Source organism: Hemiscyllium ocellatum, chromosome 3 (assembly GCF_020745735.1).
Source record: "Hemiscyllium ocellatum isolate sHemOce1 chromosome 3, sHemOce1.pat.X.cur, whole genome shotgun sequence".
Lineage (NCBI taxonomy): Eukaryota > Metazoa > Chordata > Chondrichthyes > Orectolobiformes > Hemiscylliidae > Hemiscyllium > Hemiscyllium ocellatum.
The window spans coordinates 9,551,250-9,569,515 of NC_083403.1; the positions used below are offsets into that span (position 1 = coordinate 9,551,250).

Genomic DNA, 18,266 nt, shown 5'->3' on the forward strand with positions numbered 1-18,266 from the left:
AAGAAGAGACATGGCTAGAACAGGGACAGGAATGGTTGTTGCAGGTTCCAGGATTTAGATGTTTCAGTAAGAAGAGAAAACATGGCAAAAGTGGGGGAGGTGTGGCATTATTAGTCAAGGACAGTATTACAGTGGCAGAAAGAATATTTGAGGACTTATCTATTGAGGTAGTATGCGCTGAAGTTAGAAACAGGAAAGGAGAGGTCAGCCTGTAGGGAGTTTTCTATAGGCCTCCAAATACTTCCAGAGATGTAGAGGAAAGAATAGCAAAGATAATTCTGGATAGGAGCGAAAGTAACGGGGTAGTTGTTATGGGGGTCTTTAACTCTCCAAATATTGATTGGAAATGCTATAACCTGAGTACTTTAGATGGGTCAGCTTTTGTCCAATATGTGCAACATGGTTTCCTGCCGCTTTATGTAGGCAGGAGGCCTACGTGATATTTATCTGGTGCTGGAAAAGCACAGCAGGTCAGGCAGCATCCTAGGAGAAGGAAAATCAATGTTCCAGGCAAAAACCCTTCATCAGGAATGAGGCTGAGAGCCGAGGCGGTGCGGCTGGGGGGAAGGTAGCTGAGAGTGTAATAGGTGCATGGAGGTGGGGGTAAAGTTGATACATCAAAGGGGAGGGTGGTGTAGATAGGTGGGAAGGACGATGGACAGATGGGACAGGTCATAGGGACGGTCCGAAGTTGGGAGGTTGGAACTGGGATAAGGTGGGGGGAGGGGAAATTAGGAAACTGATGAAATCCACATTGATGCCGTGGGGTTGAAGGGAATGGTCTTTACTGAGAGCGGATGGGGTGGGGATGGAAATATATCTCTGGTGGTAGGGTCTGTTTGTAGGTGGCAGAAATGATGAAGGATGTTGCGATGTATGTGAAGGTTGGTGGGGTGGAAGGTGAGGACTGGGGGGGAGGGGTGTTCTGTCCTTGTTGTGGTTGGAGGGCTGGGGTGCAAGGGCGGAGATGCGGGACGTGGATGAGATGCGTTGGAGGGCATCATCTACCACGCGGGTGGGGAAATTGTGATCTTTAAAGAAGAAGGCCATCTAGTGTGTTCTATGGTGGAACTGGTCCTCCTGGGAGCAGATGTGGAGGATGAGGATTAAATAGGAATAAAGGATAGCATTTTTGCAGGAGGCAGGGTGGGAGGAGGTGTAATCCAGGTAGCTGTGAGAGTCGGTGGGTTTGTAAAAAATGTCAATGTTGAGTCATTCACCATTGATGGAAATGGAGAGGTCCAGGAAGAGGAGAGAGGTATCAGAGATGGTCAGGGTGAATTTAAGATCGCACTGGAATGTGTTCATGAAGTTGATGAACTGTTCAACCTCCTCGTGAGAGTATGAGGTGGCATCGATGCAGTCATCAATGTAATGGAGGAAAAAGTGGAGAGTGGTATTGGTGTAAATGTTCTATGTAGCCAACAAAGAGACAGGCATAGCTGGGGCTCATTGGGTGAGCATAGCTACCCCTTTCATCTGGAGCAAGTGGGAGGATTCAAAGGAAACATTGTTGAAGGGTGAGGACCAGTTCAGCCAAATGAATAAGACAGTCAGTGGAAGGGTACTGGTGGAGACATCAGGAGAGGAGGGAATGGAGGGCTTAGAGGTCCTGGTCATGGCAGATGGAAGTGTATAGGAACTGGATGTCCATGGTGAAGATGAGGCATTGGGGCCAGGGAAACAAGTCTTGGAGGAGGTGGTCCAATGATCTTAAGCAGTTGCTGATGGCTGGGATATGACACTATCCTAAAATTACTACAATGATGTCCTAGGCCTGAAGTGATCAATCTCCAATAATTTCAATATCTTCCTCTGTGCTGAGTTGTAGCTCTACCTGATCAATACCTCAGGTTTTATATGCCCGGTGCCGCCCCGGGATACATCCATGCACACTTCATTGAATCATGGTTGATCCCTTGGCTTGATGATAATGGGATGTGGTAGGCCATCAAGTTACAGATTGCAATTAAATGTGATTATGTTGCTGATAGATTTCAGTGCCTCATGCATGCCAAAACTTGAGTGCTGCATCTGTATGAAATATTTCCCATTTAGCACCGTAGTATTTCCACACAGTACAATGGAGGGCATCTCAATCTGAAAGTAGGATTATGTGATGGCCATTCTATCAATACTGTCATTGATGCACAAGTGAGAAATCGTGTAAGGTAAAAACAATGACTGCAGATACTGGAAACCAGAGTCTAGATTAGAGTGGTGCTGGAAAAGCACAGCAGTTCAGGCAGCATCTGAGGAGCAGTAAAATCAATGTTGCAGGCAAAAGCCCTTCATCAGGAATACAGGCAGAGTGCCTGAAGGGACTCTCTATATTCTGGCCTAAAAAGCTTTCCTGAATTCATTTTACAACTGTCTCACAGCATAACTGAGACTTTTCATCCCAGGCATTATCTTGGTGAATCTCTGCTGTATCCTATCCAGTGTGTCACATCCTTATGATCATGTCGTAACCAGAACTACATGCAGTATTCTATTTGTTGCCCAGTCAATGTTTTATAAAGTTTGAACAAGACTTTTCCATAGTCTATGCTCCGGCTAATGAAGGCGAACATCCTGTTTGCTTTCTTCACCACCCTGTTTATCTTTGTTGACACCTTCAAGGATCTACAGACTTGTACACCAAGGTCCCTTTGTTCCTTAGTACTCTGTAGGGATTTACCATTTGTTATGTATGTCCTTATTTTATGCGACCTCCCAAAATGCATCACCTCGCATTTATCAGGATTAAATTCCATCTGTCACTGCTCTGCTCAGTTTACCAGCTGAGACCAGTAAGTAGCCTGAGACCATCCTCTTCACTATTAACAACACCTCCAATTTTTGCGCCATCTGCAAACTTACCAATTATACCTTCTACATTCACATCCAATCCTTAATGTACATAACAAAAAGCAAGGGTCCCAGCACCAATCTCTTCGATGCACTGCTGGCCACATGTTCCCCAACACAGAAACATCCTTTCACCATCACCTTTTCCCTCCTATTTATGAATTACATTTTGGACCAGCTTTCCAACAAATCTATGCTGACTATCCCTAATCAATTCCTGCTTTGAGAAAGTGAGGACTGCAGATGCTGGAGATCAGAGCTGAAAATGTATTGCTGGAAAAGCGCAGCAGGTCAGGCAGCATTCAAGGAGCAGGAGAATCGACGTTTCGGGCATGAGCCCTTCTTCAGGAATGAGGAAAGTGTGCCAAGCAGGCTAAGATAAAAGGTAGGGAGGAGGGACTTGGGGGAGGGGCGTTGGAAATGCGGTAGGTGGAAGGAGGTTAAGGTGAGGGTGATAGGCTGGGGTGGGGAGGTCAGGAAGAAGATTGCAGGTTAGGAAGGTGGTGCTCAGTTCGAGGGTTGGGACTGAGACAAGGTGGGGGGAGGGGACACAAAGGACAGGCATCCACCAGACAGCAACGAACAGACTAATACACACCAGCACCCCAAGGGAACAAAAGGGGGTGCTAGCCTCCAGCCCTCAGAGAGAGACAAGCAGATAGTACCCGGACCCGTTTACATAATCCAATTAGCACCCTATTGTGTGTACACTGAAACTCTCCTGTGACGGCAGGAAACCCACCATTTGCACCTACTCCAGCGATGATGGGGAACTATCATCCCATTCATACTCAAACTCCTTACATCCTGACAAAGAAAGGTATATAATGTGTAGCAGCGCGCGGAAACAGCAGAACAGCGGAGATTCGGACCTCGGTTGGTCTCCGCCGGTGTTACTGTATCAGTAAACGTTACCGATTGTTGAACCCCACTCTGGGCTCGGACTGATATCATTTCATCCGCGTTAACAGTACGTAACATATGCTTTCTTCTTTTTCTTGATCAAGCTCTCAACATCCCTTGAAATCCAGGATTCCGTGGACTTGCTGTCCATGCCCTTCATTCTTTAAGGAACACAGTGGCCCTGAACTTTCACCGTACTACTTTGAAAAGATTCTCGCTTTCCTAATAGTGTCTCACTTTCTTTTATGTTAGTTTGATTGCAATGTCCCTACAATGTAAGGTTATAGAATTCTGGAGGATGACACTCTTTCTGGTAACTGTCATTGGAAACCTTCCATTTATTGGAACAATGATTGCCATGTTTTAGTCCAGCAGAGTTCATGTTGAAACGTACACAAGCAAATATATACATGGACAAATTTAGGCTGAAGGGACTGTTGTCATACTGTAAACCTTTATGACTGTATATAGTTTTTTTTACCAGAATCACAGACAAACAATTAAAACAGTCTATAATTTCTCTTCATGTCTTGTGGACATGATAATAACAAGGTAAGATAAATGCAGCCAACATTTTATTTTTTTCCTATTTGGCAGAGGCCTGAGTGCCTAGTAAAGTCATGTCTAGACTTCACTTTTACAACAGGAGCTGTAAATAATTTGGAGCATTCTGAAAATCACTTTGCTTTTAAAAATGGACATTGAAATGTTGCTGGGAGATAAGGAAATAGCTGAAGAACCTAATAAGTACTTTGTGTCAGTCTTCACAGTGGAAGACATGAGTAATATCCCAACATTGTTGTGGTTCTGTTCGCCGAGCTGGGAATTTGTGTTCCCAGCTCGGCGGACAGAACCACAACAATGAGCACCCGAGCTACAAATCTTCTCCCAAACTTTGAATATCCCGACAAATAAGGACAGTCGGGGGCAGAGTTGAGTATTGTAGCCATTACAAAAGAGAAAGTGCTAGAAAAGCTAAAAAAAATCTAAAAATTAATAAATCTCCTGGCCCTGATGGGCTACAGCTGAAAATGTGTTGCTGGTTAAAGCACAGCAGGTTAGGCAGCATCCAAGGAAAAGGAAATTCGACGTTTCTGGCATAAGCTCTTCATCAGGGCTTATGCCCGAAACGTCGAATTTCCTATTCCTTGGATGCTGCCTAACCTGCTGTGCTTTAACCAGCAACACATTTTCAGCTGTGATCTCCAGCATCTGCAGACCTCATTTTTTACCCTGATGGGCTACAACCTAGAGTACTGAGGGAGGCAGCTGAGGAAATAGCAGAGGCATTGGTTGAGATCTTTCAAAAGCTACTGGAGTCAGAGAAAGTCCCGGATGATTGGAAAATCGCTGTTGGAACCCCTTTGTTCAAGAAATGATCCAGACAAAAGATGAAAAATTATAGACCTATTAGCCTAACCTCGGTTGTCAACAAAATTCTAGAACCCATCGTTAAGGATGAGATTTCTAAATTCTCGGAAGCGCAGGGTTGGATTAGAACAAGTCAGCACAGATTTAATAAGGGGAGGTCATGCCTGACAAATCTGTTGGAATTCTTTGAAGAGGTAACAAGTAGGTTAGACCAGGGAAACCCAGTGGATGTGGTCTATCTAGACTTCCAAAAGGCCTTTGATACCGTGCATCATGGGAAGCTGCTGAGTAAAGTGAGAGCCCATGGTGTTCAAGGTGAGCTACTGGTATGGATTAAGGATTGGCTGTCTGACAGAAGGCAGAGAGTTGGTCTAAAAGTTCTTTTTTGAAATGGCAGCTAGTGACAAGTGGTGTCCCGCAGGGTTCAGTGTTGGGGCCGCAGCTGTTCACTTTATATATTAGTGATATATTAGCTGAAGGGACTGGGGGCATTCTGGTGAAGTTTGCTGATTATACAAAACTAGGTGGACAGGCAGGAAATAGTGAGGACATGGGGAGGCTCAAGAAAGATTTAGACAGTTTAGGAGACTGGTCCAGTAAATGGCTGATGAAATTCAACGTGAGCAAATGCAAGGTCTTGCACTTTGGAAAAAAAGAATACAGGCATGGACTATTTTCTAAACAGTGAGAAAATTCATGAAGCCAAAGTACAAAGGGATCTGGGAGTGCTAGTCCAGGATTCTTGAAAGGTTAACTTGCAGGTTGGGTCAGTGATTAAGAAAGCGAATGGAATATTGCCATTTATCTCGAGGGTTGGAATATAAAAGCAGTAATGTGCTTCAGAGACTTTATAAAGCTCTAGTTAGGCCCTATTTAGAATACTATGTCCGGTTTTGGGCCCCACACCTCAGGAAGGGCATACTGACACTGGAGTGTGTCCAGCGGAGATTCAATGGATGTTGCCTGAAATAGTAGGCCTAACATACGCTGAACAGCTGAGGATCCTGGAATTGTACCCATTAGAGTTTAGAAGGTTGAAGGGAAATCTGATAGAAATTTACAAGATAATGCATGGCTTAGAAAGGGTGGACGCTGGGAAGTTTTTTCCCATTAGGCGAGGAGACCTAAGACCCATGGGCACAGCCTTAGAATTAGACAGGGTCAATTTAGAATGGAAATGAGTGAGACATTTCTTTAGCCAGAGAGTGCTGGGCCTGTGGATTCATTGGCACAGAGCACAGTGAAGGCTGGGATGTTAAATGTCTTCAAGGTAGAGATTGATAAAATCTTGATCTTGCAAGGAATTAAGGGTTACAGAGAGTAAGTGGAGTTGAAATGCCCATCAGCCATGATTAAGTGGCAGAGTGAACTCGATGGACCAAATGGCCTTACTTCCACTGCTATGTCTTATGGTCTTATAGTCTTAAATTAATTATTCAAACAGGTCTGTGAATTTAATCTCCCACAATTTCTTGAAAGGACAAAAGGACACATTCCAAAATGGATTTTCTGACCTAAATGGGTTGGTTTGAAACCAATGACACTTGTTTCAAACCACAAAGTTAATGTCTCCAAACAATAATGGCTAATCCATTGAAGCACAACACTATTTTGGGAAAGGTGATTTTGAGAATCCATATGGTCTGGCAACTATATTAGTCCCCTCTTAATCTTTAAGTACTGTCTGCACAGACACACAGCAACAACACAGCAGATAGTAACATTTCTGCCCTTAGACCTGGAGTGTGCACCATCATAAGTTCTCCAAACCTCTTCCTTTTGAAGTTCATCGCTGCAGAAAACCAAATCCGAGGAACAAGCCAACAAATAACTAACTTGATAATCTGCAGAAAGTCTACACTAATCATGCAACCTCTCAAGTGGTCCACACACTCAGGGGTGCAGAAACTCACACTCCTGCTGGAGTTTCAGCTCTTTTTTCATCCTTGCCCATAACTCTGTAACATTCTGTCAGTGGGATATAATAGGCATTTGGAGAAAATTGGACATATTAGGCCTGCTGTCATTGTTTAGATACAGTTGTTCTACCAGATTTCACATCTTCTGATCATTCAAATGATGTCACCAGCAACTTAATAAAGTGTGAGATAAAAGTTTTTTTGTGCTGTCATTCTGATGGAGCTACAGGGCCACCAGAGTTTCTCAATCTAAATGTTTTGCAGTGTGAGAATAGACCATTTATAATGAATTTGAATTTCATTAACAGGTGGATGAAGATGAGCCACTTTTCCTCAGCCTGATCAGTGATTTGTTCCCTGGTATACAATTGGATAGTAGCACCTATGTGGAACTGCAGGCTGCTGTAGCCAATCAGGTGGAAATAGCAGGATTAGTTAATCACCCACCCTGGAATCTCAAACTTGTTCAGGTAAATGTACTGAGTTATTAAAACATTTGCCTACAGTACATGGCACTTATTACATACTACTTTATTGTTTTCAATAGGCAAGGTGATGGCATAATGGTATAAAATCACAAAACAAGTCATTTTGGGAAGCTGCTGGAGAAGATACTGAGGGATAGGATCTATTCCCATATGGAAAAAATGGGCTTATCAGTAATAGGCAGCATGGTTTTGTGCAGGGAAAGTCATGTCTTACAAACCTAATAGAATTTTTTGGGGAGGTGACAAAGTTGATTGATGGGGTAAGGGCTATAGATGTCATATACATGGATATTAGTAAGGTATTTGATAAGGATCACCATGGTAGGATGATGGAGAAGGTGAAGTCGCATGGGGTCCAGAGTATTCTAGTTGGATGAATAGAGAACTGCCTGGGCAACAGGAGATAGAAAGTAGTAGTGGAAGCGAGTTTCTCAAAATGGAGGCCTGTGACCAGTGGTGTTCCATAGGGATCCGAGTTGGGACTAATATAGTTGATATACACAAATGATGTGGAAGAAGGTATTGTTGCTGATTAGCTAGTTTGCAGTTGACACCAAGATTGGTGGAGTAACAGATAGTGAAGGGGACTGTCAGAGAATACAACAGAATATAGATAGATTGGAGAGTTGGGCAGAGAAATGGCAGATGGAATTCTATCAAGACAAATGCAAGGTGATGCATTTTGGAAGATCCAATTCAAAAGCGAACTATACAGTAAATTGAAAAGTCCTCAGGAAAATTGATGTACAGAAGAATTTGGGTGTTCAGGTCCATTGTTCCCAGATGGTGGCAACACAGGTCAGTAAAGTGGTCAAGAAGGCATAAGCATACTTTCCTTCATTGGGCAGGGTATTGAGGACAAGAGTTGGCAGGTCATGTTACAATCGTATAGGACTTTGGTTCAGCCACATTTGGAATAGTGCGTAGAGTTCTGGTCACCATATTACCAAAAGGATGTGGATGCATTGACGAGGGTGCAGAGGAGTTTCACCAGGATGTTGCCTGGTATGAAGAGCACTAGCTATGAAGAGAGGTTCAATAGATTAGGATTATTTTCATTAGAAAGACAGAGGTTGAGGGGGGACCTGATTGATCGTGATCTACAAAATCATGAGAGGTATAGACAGGATGGATAGCAAGAAGCTTTTTCCTGGAGTGCGGAACTCAATTACTAGGGGTCATGAGTTCAAAGTGAGAGGGGAAAGGTTTAGGGAAGATATGCATGGAATGTTCTTTACGCAGAGAGTGGTGGGGGCCTGGAACATGTTGCTAGCAGAGGTGATAGAGGTGGGAACGATAGTGTCACTTAAGATATATCTAGACAGATACATGAATGGGCAGGGAACAAAGGGATACAGATCTTTAGAAAATAGTTATCAGGTTTACATAGAGGATCTGGATCAGTGCAGGCTTGGAGGGCTGAAGGGTCTGTTCCTTTGTTTTTTTTTCTTTGTTCTTTATCTGCTGACTCAGGTAATGTGCTAGCGATCTGGGTCCAAATGCTACCATGGCAGATAGTAAAATTTGTTTACAAGTCCGCAATTAAGAGTCTCAGGATGATCAATTGTTGATTGGTGGACACGCCCATCTCATTCATTAATGCTTTGTAAGGAAGGAACCTTCTGTCCTTACCTGGTCTGGCCTGCACATGACCCCAGGCCCCCACAATGCGGTTGATTCCTAAATTCAGCAGAAAGTCTCAAAATGAGGAATACATCCTAACTGACTACCTCGCATTGAACAAGACATTAAGAACTATGAAGGGAAACTCAGGCCTTCAGAGATACCAGTTTGTAGTCAATTTTATTCATTTCACATAGTATCAAGAAACAGCTCAAGGCAGTCGATACAAGAAAGACTATGGGCCCTAACAACATTTTCGTAATAGGACTGAAGATGTGTTCCAGAATTTGCCACTCACCTAGCCAAGCTGTTCCAGTACAGTTACAACACTGGCATCTATCCAAAACTGTGAAAAATTGCCTAGATATGTCCTGTACGCAAATAACAGGACAAATTCAAGCTGACTAATTACCAATCAATCTCCTCTCATGAACAGGAAAGGTTAGAGGAATGTGGGCCAAGTGCAGACAAGTGAGACTAGTTTAATTTGGTAAATGGTCAGCACTGACAAGTTGGACAGAGGGATCTGTTCCCATGCTGTAAGACCTTGACTCATAAGTAAAGTTATGTAAGTTATCAACAACAATGCTGTCAAAAAGCACCACCTGGCAACAGCTCGTTCACTGACTTGCTCAGTTTGGGCCACTCTGCAAGGGCCACTCGGGTCCTGACCTCATTTCAGCCTTGCTTCAAACATGGACAGAAGAGATACATTCCAAAGGTGAGATGAAAGTGACAATCTTGACATCAAGACAGGATTCAACCAAGAGCAGCATCAAGGAGCCTTAGCATAATTGGAACAGTGGAAGTCAGGGAAAATTCTGCTAGTTGGAGCCATACGTGATACATAGGAAGATGGTTGTTGCGGTTGGAGGTCTTGGCTCCAGGACATCTGAGGAGTTCTACAGAGTAGTGTCCAAGGCCCAACTGGCCACATTTGCTTCATCAGTGACCTTCCCACTATCATAAGATCAGAGGTGAGCATATTCACTGATACCATCAGATACTGTAACAGTCCATGCCAAAATGCAGCAGGATTTGTAACACCATTAGATATTATAACAATCCATGCCAAAATGCAGCAGCAGGCAATAATCAGGCTTTGTCTGAACTGACATGTGACAAGTAACATTTGTGTCTCAAATGCCAGGCAAAGACCATTTCCAACAAGAGACTCTTCAATAGCATTACCATTTTCGAATCACTTCACAAATCAAAATCCTGGTGATTATCATTGATCAGAAACCAAACTGGACCAGCCGTTTAAGTGGTGTGGCTACCAGGGCAGGTCAGACACTAGGAATCCCGCAGGGCGTAAGCCACCTCCTGACTTCCAAGGTCTCTCCACCATCGACATGACACAAGTCAGGAATATGACGGAATACTCCCCACTTGCCTGGGTGGATGCAACTCTAATAACACTCAAAAGGTTTGACACCATCAGGGCAAAGCAAGATTACCGTCATTTAGAAGGATAAGAGCAGCAGATACATGGAAATAGCACCACCCAAACGTTCCCCTCAAAGTCACTCAATAACTGGACATGAAAATGTCTCACTTTGCTTCAGTGCTGCTGGGCAAAATTCTTGGAACTCCCCTCCTAATGGCATTGTAAGTGAGCCAATAACAAATATACTGCAACAGTTCAAGAAGGCAGCTATCAACACCTTCTCAAGGGCAATTAGGGATCAGTAATAAATGTTGGCCCAGCCAGCATTACCCACATCCAGGGAATGAATTTTAAAAGAGACACCATACCTTTTAATGGATGCAACAATCATTTGGCTGAGTCATATCTCAGCAGGAAAAGAAGTTCCCCATCTCCAGTGAAAGGGAAAGGTTAATAAAGAATTTAGGAGGCCATTTAACTGCTATTAAATCTTAAAGTTTCCACTGTAGGTGACTGGATCCTTAAATAGTTTGTATATTTATCACCTGTATTAAAATGTCCATTCCAAATGTTGATCGCTGTCCTAATATCAATGTTAATCTTTGTTTAACTGTTTAAAGAAAAATTCTGAATTGAATCATCCCATTACCAAAGCTGTCTTAAATATTTGTTTACTATTCCCTCTCAAAATCCTTCCTCAGGATGAATTGCCCTTTCTTCCAATCTTCCCACAATGAAGCTTTTCAATCTTGTTCTCTTTTAACCCCTTTCAGCTGTATGAAACAGCCAGGGTCCGTCATGGGCTGATGACATTGGGACCCAGTGGCTCTGGGAAGACTTGTGTAATTCGTATTCTCATGCAGTCGCTGACTGAATGTGGAGCTCCTCATCGGGAAATGCGCATGAATCCTAAGGCTATCACTGCTCCACAGATGTTTGGGCGACTGGATCCTGCAACAAATGACTGGACTGATGGAATCTTCTCAACACTTTGGAGGAAATCTATCAAGTCAAAAAAAGGTACCTTTCAAAGTTATTAAGATAAACTGTGTTACTAAGATTGCAGTTAGATCGAAGGTTTCATATGTGAACAATTCACTGCTGAGTGGCTTGCAGGGTAACCTGCAAGTTGTGATGTTCCCATGTACCAGCTGCCCTCCACCTTCTAGGTGGGAGTTTGGAAGATTCTGCTTCATTGACTACAGTTTTGCTGGGAATATATGACACCACATTCAGTCAAATGCTGCCTTGATATCAAGGGCAGTTACTCTCACCTGACCTGAGAAAATTAATTCTTTTCTCAGAATATAAGTCTTCAGTGCTATTGCTGGATTATTGTTGTGGCCTGTGGCCTTTGTAATGTTCAGTACACTCAGTTGTTTTAAGTCGTACGAAGAAAATTAGCTAGAGACTGGCATCTACAATGCTACGGACTCTGGGGGAATCTAAGATCAGTCATCTAAATGGAACTTCTGGCTGAAGATTGTTGCAAATTCTTCAGTCTTATCTTTCGCACTGATATTTTGGGATCCCCATCATTGACAATGCAGATATCTGTGGAAGCTCCTTTTAATTAAGCAGTTCAACCATCCATGACCATTCACAATCACACAGAATCATGGAATCATACAGTACAGAGTCTTTCACCCATCGAGTCTATACGCCAAAATTGCTTTTAATCTACATTGGCCTGTAGCTGTGAATGTTCTGATATTCAAGTGCTCATTTAAAGATCGCGAGGTTTCCTATCTCAACTACTATCCCAGGCAATGCACTCCAGATTCCCACCACAAACTTTCCTCAAATTCCCATGAAAGCTCCTTTCTCTTTAAAATTATGCCCTCACATTATTGATTCTCCAATTAAGCTGCTTCTTAACCATTCTGTCAGTCCGGTCCAGTTTGCCTCACTCTGTCCCAGCAGCACTCCCGCAGCCTCACTTTGTCCAAGCAACCTCTTCCCCTGACCTCGCTCTATCCCAGCAGTCACTCCCACCATCCTCACTCTGTCCAGCAGCCTCTCCCATCAACCTCGCTCTGTCCTAGCAGTAACTGCCACCAACCTCGCTCTAGTAAAAAATGAGGTCTGCAGATGCTGGAGATCACAGCTGCAAATGTGTTGCTGGTCAAAGCACAGCAGGTTAGGCAGCATCTCAGGAATAGAGAATTCGACGTTTCGAGCATAAGCCCTTCATCAGGAATAAGAGAGAGAGAGCCAAGCCGGCTAAGATAAAAGGTAGGGAGGAGGGACTAGGGGGAGGGGCGATGGAGGTGGGATAGGTGGAAGGAGGTCAAGGTGAGGGTGATAGGCCGGAGTGGGGTGGGGGCGGAGAGGTCAGGAAGAGGATTGCAGGTTAGGAGGGCGGTGCTGAGTTGAGGGAACCGACTGAGACAAGGTGGGGGGAGGGGAAATGAGGAAGCTGGAGAAATCTGAATTCATACCTTGTGGTTGGAGGGTTCCCAGGCGGAAGATGAGGCGCTCCTCCTCCAGCCGTCGTGTAGTTGTGTTCTGCCGGTGGAGGAGTCCAAGGACCTGCATGTCCTCGGTGGAGTGGGAGGGGGAGTTAAAGTGTTGAGCCACGGGGTGATTGGGTTGGTTGGTTCGGGCGGCCCAGAGGTGTTCTCTGAAGCGTTCCGCAAGTAAGCGGCCTGTCTCACCAATATAGAGGAGGCCACATCGGGTGCAGCGGATGCAATAGATGATGTGTGTGGAGGTACAGGTGAACTTGTGGCGGATATGGAAGGATCCCTTGGGGCCTTGGAGGGAAGTGAGTGTGGAGGTGTGGGCGCAAGTTTTACATTTCCTGCGGTTGCAGGGGAAGGTGCCGGGGGTGGAGGTTGGGTTGGTGGGGGGTGTGGATCTGACAAGGGAGTCACGAAGGGAGTGGTCCTTGCGGAACGCTGATAGGGGAGGGGAGGGAAATATATCCTTGGTGGTGGGGTCCGTTTGGAGGTGGCGGAAATGGCGGCGGATAATACGTTGTATGCGCAGGTTGGTGGGGTGGTAGGTGAGAACCAGTGGGGTTCTGTCTTGGTGGCGGTTGGAGGAGCGGGGCTCAAGGGCGGAGGAGCGGGAAGTGGAGGAGATGCGGTGGAGGGCATCGTCGATCACGTCTGGGGGGAATCTGCGGTCCTTGAAGAAGGAGGCCATCTGGGTTGTGCGGTGTTGGAATTGGTCCTCCTGGGAGCAGATGCGGCGGAGACGAAGGAATTGGGAATATGGGATGGCGTTTTTACAGGGGGCAGGGTGGGAGGAGGTGTAGTCCAGGTAGCTGTGGGAGTCAGTCGGTTTATAATAGATGTCTGTGTTGAGTCGGTCGCCCGAGATAGAAATGGAAAGGTCTAGGAAGGGGAGGGAGGAGTCTGAGACAGTCCAGGTGAATTTCAGGTCGGGATGGAAGGTGTTAGTAAAGTTGATGAACTGTTCAACCTCCTCGTGGGAGCACGAGGCAGCGCCGATACAGTCATCGATGTAGCGGAGGAAAAGGTGGGGGGTGGTGCCAGTGTAGTTGCGGAAGATGGACTGTTCCACATATCCTACGAAGAGGCAGGCATAGCTGGGGCCCATGCGGGTGCCCATGGCAACTCCTTTAGTTTGGAGGAAGTGGGAGGATTGAAAAGAGAAGTTATTCAGGGTGAGGACCAGTTCAGTCAGTCGAAGGAGGGTGTCAGTGGAAGGGTACTGGTTAGTGCGGCGGGAAAGGAAGAAGCGGAGGGCTTTGAGTCCTTCGTGATGGGGGATGGAGGTGTACAGGGACTGGATGTCCATAGTGAAAATAAGGCGTTGGGGACCGGGGAAGCGAAAATCCTGGAGGAGGTGGAGGGCGTGGGTGGTGTCCCGAACGTAGGTGGGGAGTTCTTGGACTAAAGGGGACAGGACCGTGTCGAGGTATTGGGAGATGAGTTCGGTGGGGCAGGAGCAGGCTGAGACAATGGGTCGGCCGGGGCAGGCAGGTTTGTGGATTTTGGGCAGGAGGTAGAAACGGGCGGTGCGGGGTTGTGGGACTATGAGGTTGGAGGCGGTGGATGGGAGATCCCCTGAGGTGATGAGGTCCTGGATGGTCTGGGAGATGATGGTTTGGTGGTGGGAGGTGGGGTCGTGGTCAAGGGGGCGATAAGAGGAGGCGTCCGCGAGCTGGCGTTTGGCTTCAGCGGTGTACAGGTCAGTGCGCCAAACTACCACCGCGCCTCCCTTGTCTGCGGGTTTGATGGTGAGCCTCACTCCGTCCTAGCAGCCACTCCAGCCAGTCTCACTCTGTCCCAGCAGCTTCTCCCACTGGCCTGACCATGATCCAGCAGCCTCTCCCACTAGCCTTGCTGTGTTCCAGTGGCTCTCCCACTTGCCTCCCTCTGTCTTAGCAGCCTCTCTCACTCTGTCTCAGCAGCCTCTCTCATCAGTCGATAGTGTGTAGTACAGGAAAAGCACGGCAGGTCATACAGCATCCGAGGAGCAGGAGAATCGACTTTTCGGGTAGGAGCCTTCCAGTAGAGCTCCTGCCCGAAACATTGATTCTCCTGACCCTCAGATAATGCATGAGCTGCTGTGCTTTTCCAGTACTGCATACTCTCAACTTTGATCTCCAGCATCTGCAGTCTTCACTTTCTCCTAGCCTCTCTCACCAGCCTTGCTCTGTCCCAGTAGCCTCTCCTTCCTCTCTCACTTTGACCAAGCTGACTCTTTGAGCAGCCTTGTCAAGGCTATGTCTCTACTGTCCTTGATCTGTCACATGGCAAGACTGGACTGAGACTGTGGTAAAAACAATGACTGCAGATGCTGGAAACCAGATTCTGGATTAGTGGCGCTAGAAGAGCACAACAGTTCAGGCAGCGTCGGACGAGCAGTAAAATCGACGTTTCGGACAAAAGCCCTTCATCCAGGAATAAAGGCAGAGAGCCTGAAGGGTGGAGAGATAAGCTAGGGGAGGATGGAGGTGGGGAGAAAGTAGCATAGAGTACAATAGGTGAGTGGGGGAGGGGATGAAGATGATAGGTCAAGGAGGAGGGTGGAGTGGATAGGTGGAAAAGAAGATAGGCAAGTAGGACAAGTCATGGGGACAGTGCTGAGCTGGAAGTTTGGAACTGGGGTGAGGTGGGGGAAGGGGAAATGAGGAAACTGGTGAAGTCCACATTGATGGCCTGGGGTTGAAGTGTTCCAAGGCGGAAGATGAGGCGTTCTTCCTCCAGACGTCTGATGGTGAGGGTACTCAGTGCTGCACTGCAACCCTAGAGCTAAAGTGTGATTCCAACAATAACTCACAAACGCACATCAGATAAATACCCCGCAGACAGCTCACCCTTAATCAATGATTTACTGTGCAAACCAATAATGTCAGACCAAACCTGCTACTTGTTGATATTTTTGTGTATATTGTTGCATTATTTGGTGTGTAGGTGAGAATATCTGGATAATTCTGGATGGTCCAGTGGATGCTATTTGGATAGAAAATTTAAACTCCGTACTTGACGACAACAAAACATTAACTTTGGCTAATGGTGACCGTATTCCCATGGCTCCTTCCTGCAAACTGCTGTTTGAGGTACACAACATTGAAAATGCATCTCCAGCCACAGTGTCCAGAATGGGAATGGTCTACATTAGCTCATCTGCTCTTAACTGGAAACCAATTTTGAAGGTAACAACTTCAAAACATAGTTCGAGCCTGCTCTCCATAGTCAATAGGTTTTATGATAGTTATGGAAAAGTGTGCTATTATAAATAAGCTGAAACAACTTCTGTGAAGAAAGGAAGAGCAGGAAAATTCCATGATCCCTGTTGTAAAATATTGCCACATATGGAAGTACTAAATAAATGGGGCTGAGGGATCAAGCTTGGGTAAATGCAACAAATCAAGGAAAGGATTGAAGCAAGGAAGCAAAACACCAATTTGGAAAATGAAGATCAGACACTGACAGGAAGGGACATAGGGAAAACAAACCTAAGAATAGACAAGCAGTCAAGACTAGCTATTATAAAGATAAAAGAGTTCTGTGTGAAAGCTTACAGCATTCATAATTATGTAAATTAATTAATAGTACACAGGCTGTAGTTCATAGTGAATAAATATGATCTGATAGTTACTATGGAGATGTGCCTGCAGGAATTGGATTCTTGATATTAAGGGATGTACGGCATTCAAGCAGAAAAAGAACCTGAGTAAAAGCAGATGGGTAGGACTGTAAATCAAGAATGGCGTTAGTGCAATAGTCAGGGATGACTTTTGATCAGGAGATCCAAATGTAAAATGCAAAATTCTCAACCCTCTGACAGAAGAAATTCCTCCTTTTCTTAGTCTTACATTGGTGTCCCTTTATTCTGAGACTGTGCCCTCTTATCTGAGACTCACCCATACTCTCATTATTTACATTGTCAAGCACTTTAAGAATCCTTTATATTTCAGTGGGATCACTGCTCATTCTCTGAACGCCAGTAGAAAGTCCCAACCTTTTTAGCCCTTGCTAATAAGGCAATCCTTCCATATTGGGCATGACCCCAGTGAATTCTCTCTGAAATGTCTCCAATGAAACAATATCTTTCCTTAAATAAGGGGACTAAAACTGGTTTCAGTTCTCCAGATATGGTTTCACCAGCACCTTGTGCAGTTGCAGTGAGACTTACCTACTCTTATACTGCAATTCCTTTGAAATAAGGTCCTGCATTCCTTCGCCATCCTGATTACCTGATTCACTGTGTGCTAGCTTTCAGTGATCCGTTGGTTGTGGGATTGTTTAGCTCTGTCTATCACTTGCTGCTTATGTTGTCATGCAAGTATTCCTGTTTGGTAGCTTCACCAGGTTGACACCTCATCTTCAGGTATGCCTGGTACTGCTCCTGGCATTCCCTCTTGCACTCTCCATTGAAGCAGAATTGGTCCCCTGGCTTGATATGCCAGGTGATATGCCAGGCCATGAAGTTGCAGATTGTGCTGGGGTAGAATTCTACTGCTGTGGATGGCCCACAGTGCCTCAACTGCTTTGTTGTGTATCTGGATTTACATGTTGGCCAGGCTGGGGGAGAATGGCAGATTTCCTTCTCTGAAGGACATTAGTTATTTTGTTATTTTCTTTATCCCTTAACTGTGTTGTCTGTGTTTGTGTGAATGGGGTTGAAAACAAATGTCCAGTCTTGAGTTGCTAGGTCAGTTCAAAGTCTGTCCCATTTAGCACAGTGATAGTGCCACACAAAACGATGGAGGTTCTTTTCAATGTGAAGGCGGGACTTGTCTTCACAGGGACCGTGCAGTGGTCGCTCTTACCAATACTATCATGGACAGAAGCATCTGCAGTTGGCAGATTGGTCAGGATGGGGGTCAAGAATGATTTTCCCTCTTGTTGGTTGCCTCACCACCTGCCACAATCTCAGACTAGCCCCTGTGTCCTTTAGGACTGGACCACCGCAATCAGTACTACTGCTGCTGAGCCACACTTGGTGGTGAATATTGAAATCCCCCACCCAGAGTACATTTTGTGCCTTTGCCATCCTCAGTGCTTCCTCCAATAGTTGCTCAAAATGGAGGAGTACTGATTCAACTGAGGGAGGACGGTACATGGTAATCCACAGGAGGTTTCCTTGTCTGTGTTTAACTTGAAGCCACGAGACTTCATGGGGTCCGGAGTCAACATTGAGGACTCTCAGGGCAACTCCCTCCCAAGTGTATACCACTGTGCTGCCACCCCTATTGGGTCTGTCTTGCCGGTGAGACAGGACATATCCAGGGATGGTAAT

The 18,266-nt window shown here is 45.4% G+C and overlaps 1 protein-coding gene across 1 annotated transcript in view; it reads left to right on the forward strand.

Moving 5' to 3' along the window:
• The window catches only part of LOC132834399 (dynein axonemal heavy chain 8-like), a 1,143,262-nt gene that overhangs the window by 811,562 nt on the left and 313,434 nt on the right, over positions 1-18,266 (forward strand). Inside the window, exons 48-50 of the mRNA XM_060853284.1 lie at positions 7,352-7,513; positions 11,318-11,564; positions 15,935-16,176. Of these exons, the coding sequence (XP_060709267.1) occupies positions 7,352-7,513; positions 11,318-11,564; positions 15,935-16,176 (651 nt within the window). The remainder of the gene's footprint in view (positions 1-7,351; positions 7,514-11,317; positions 11,565-15,934; positions 16,177-18,266) is intronic.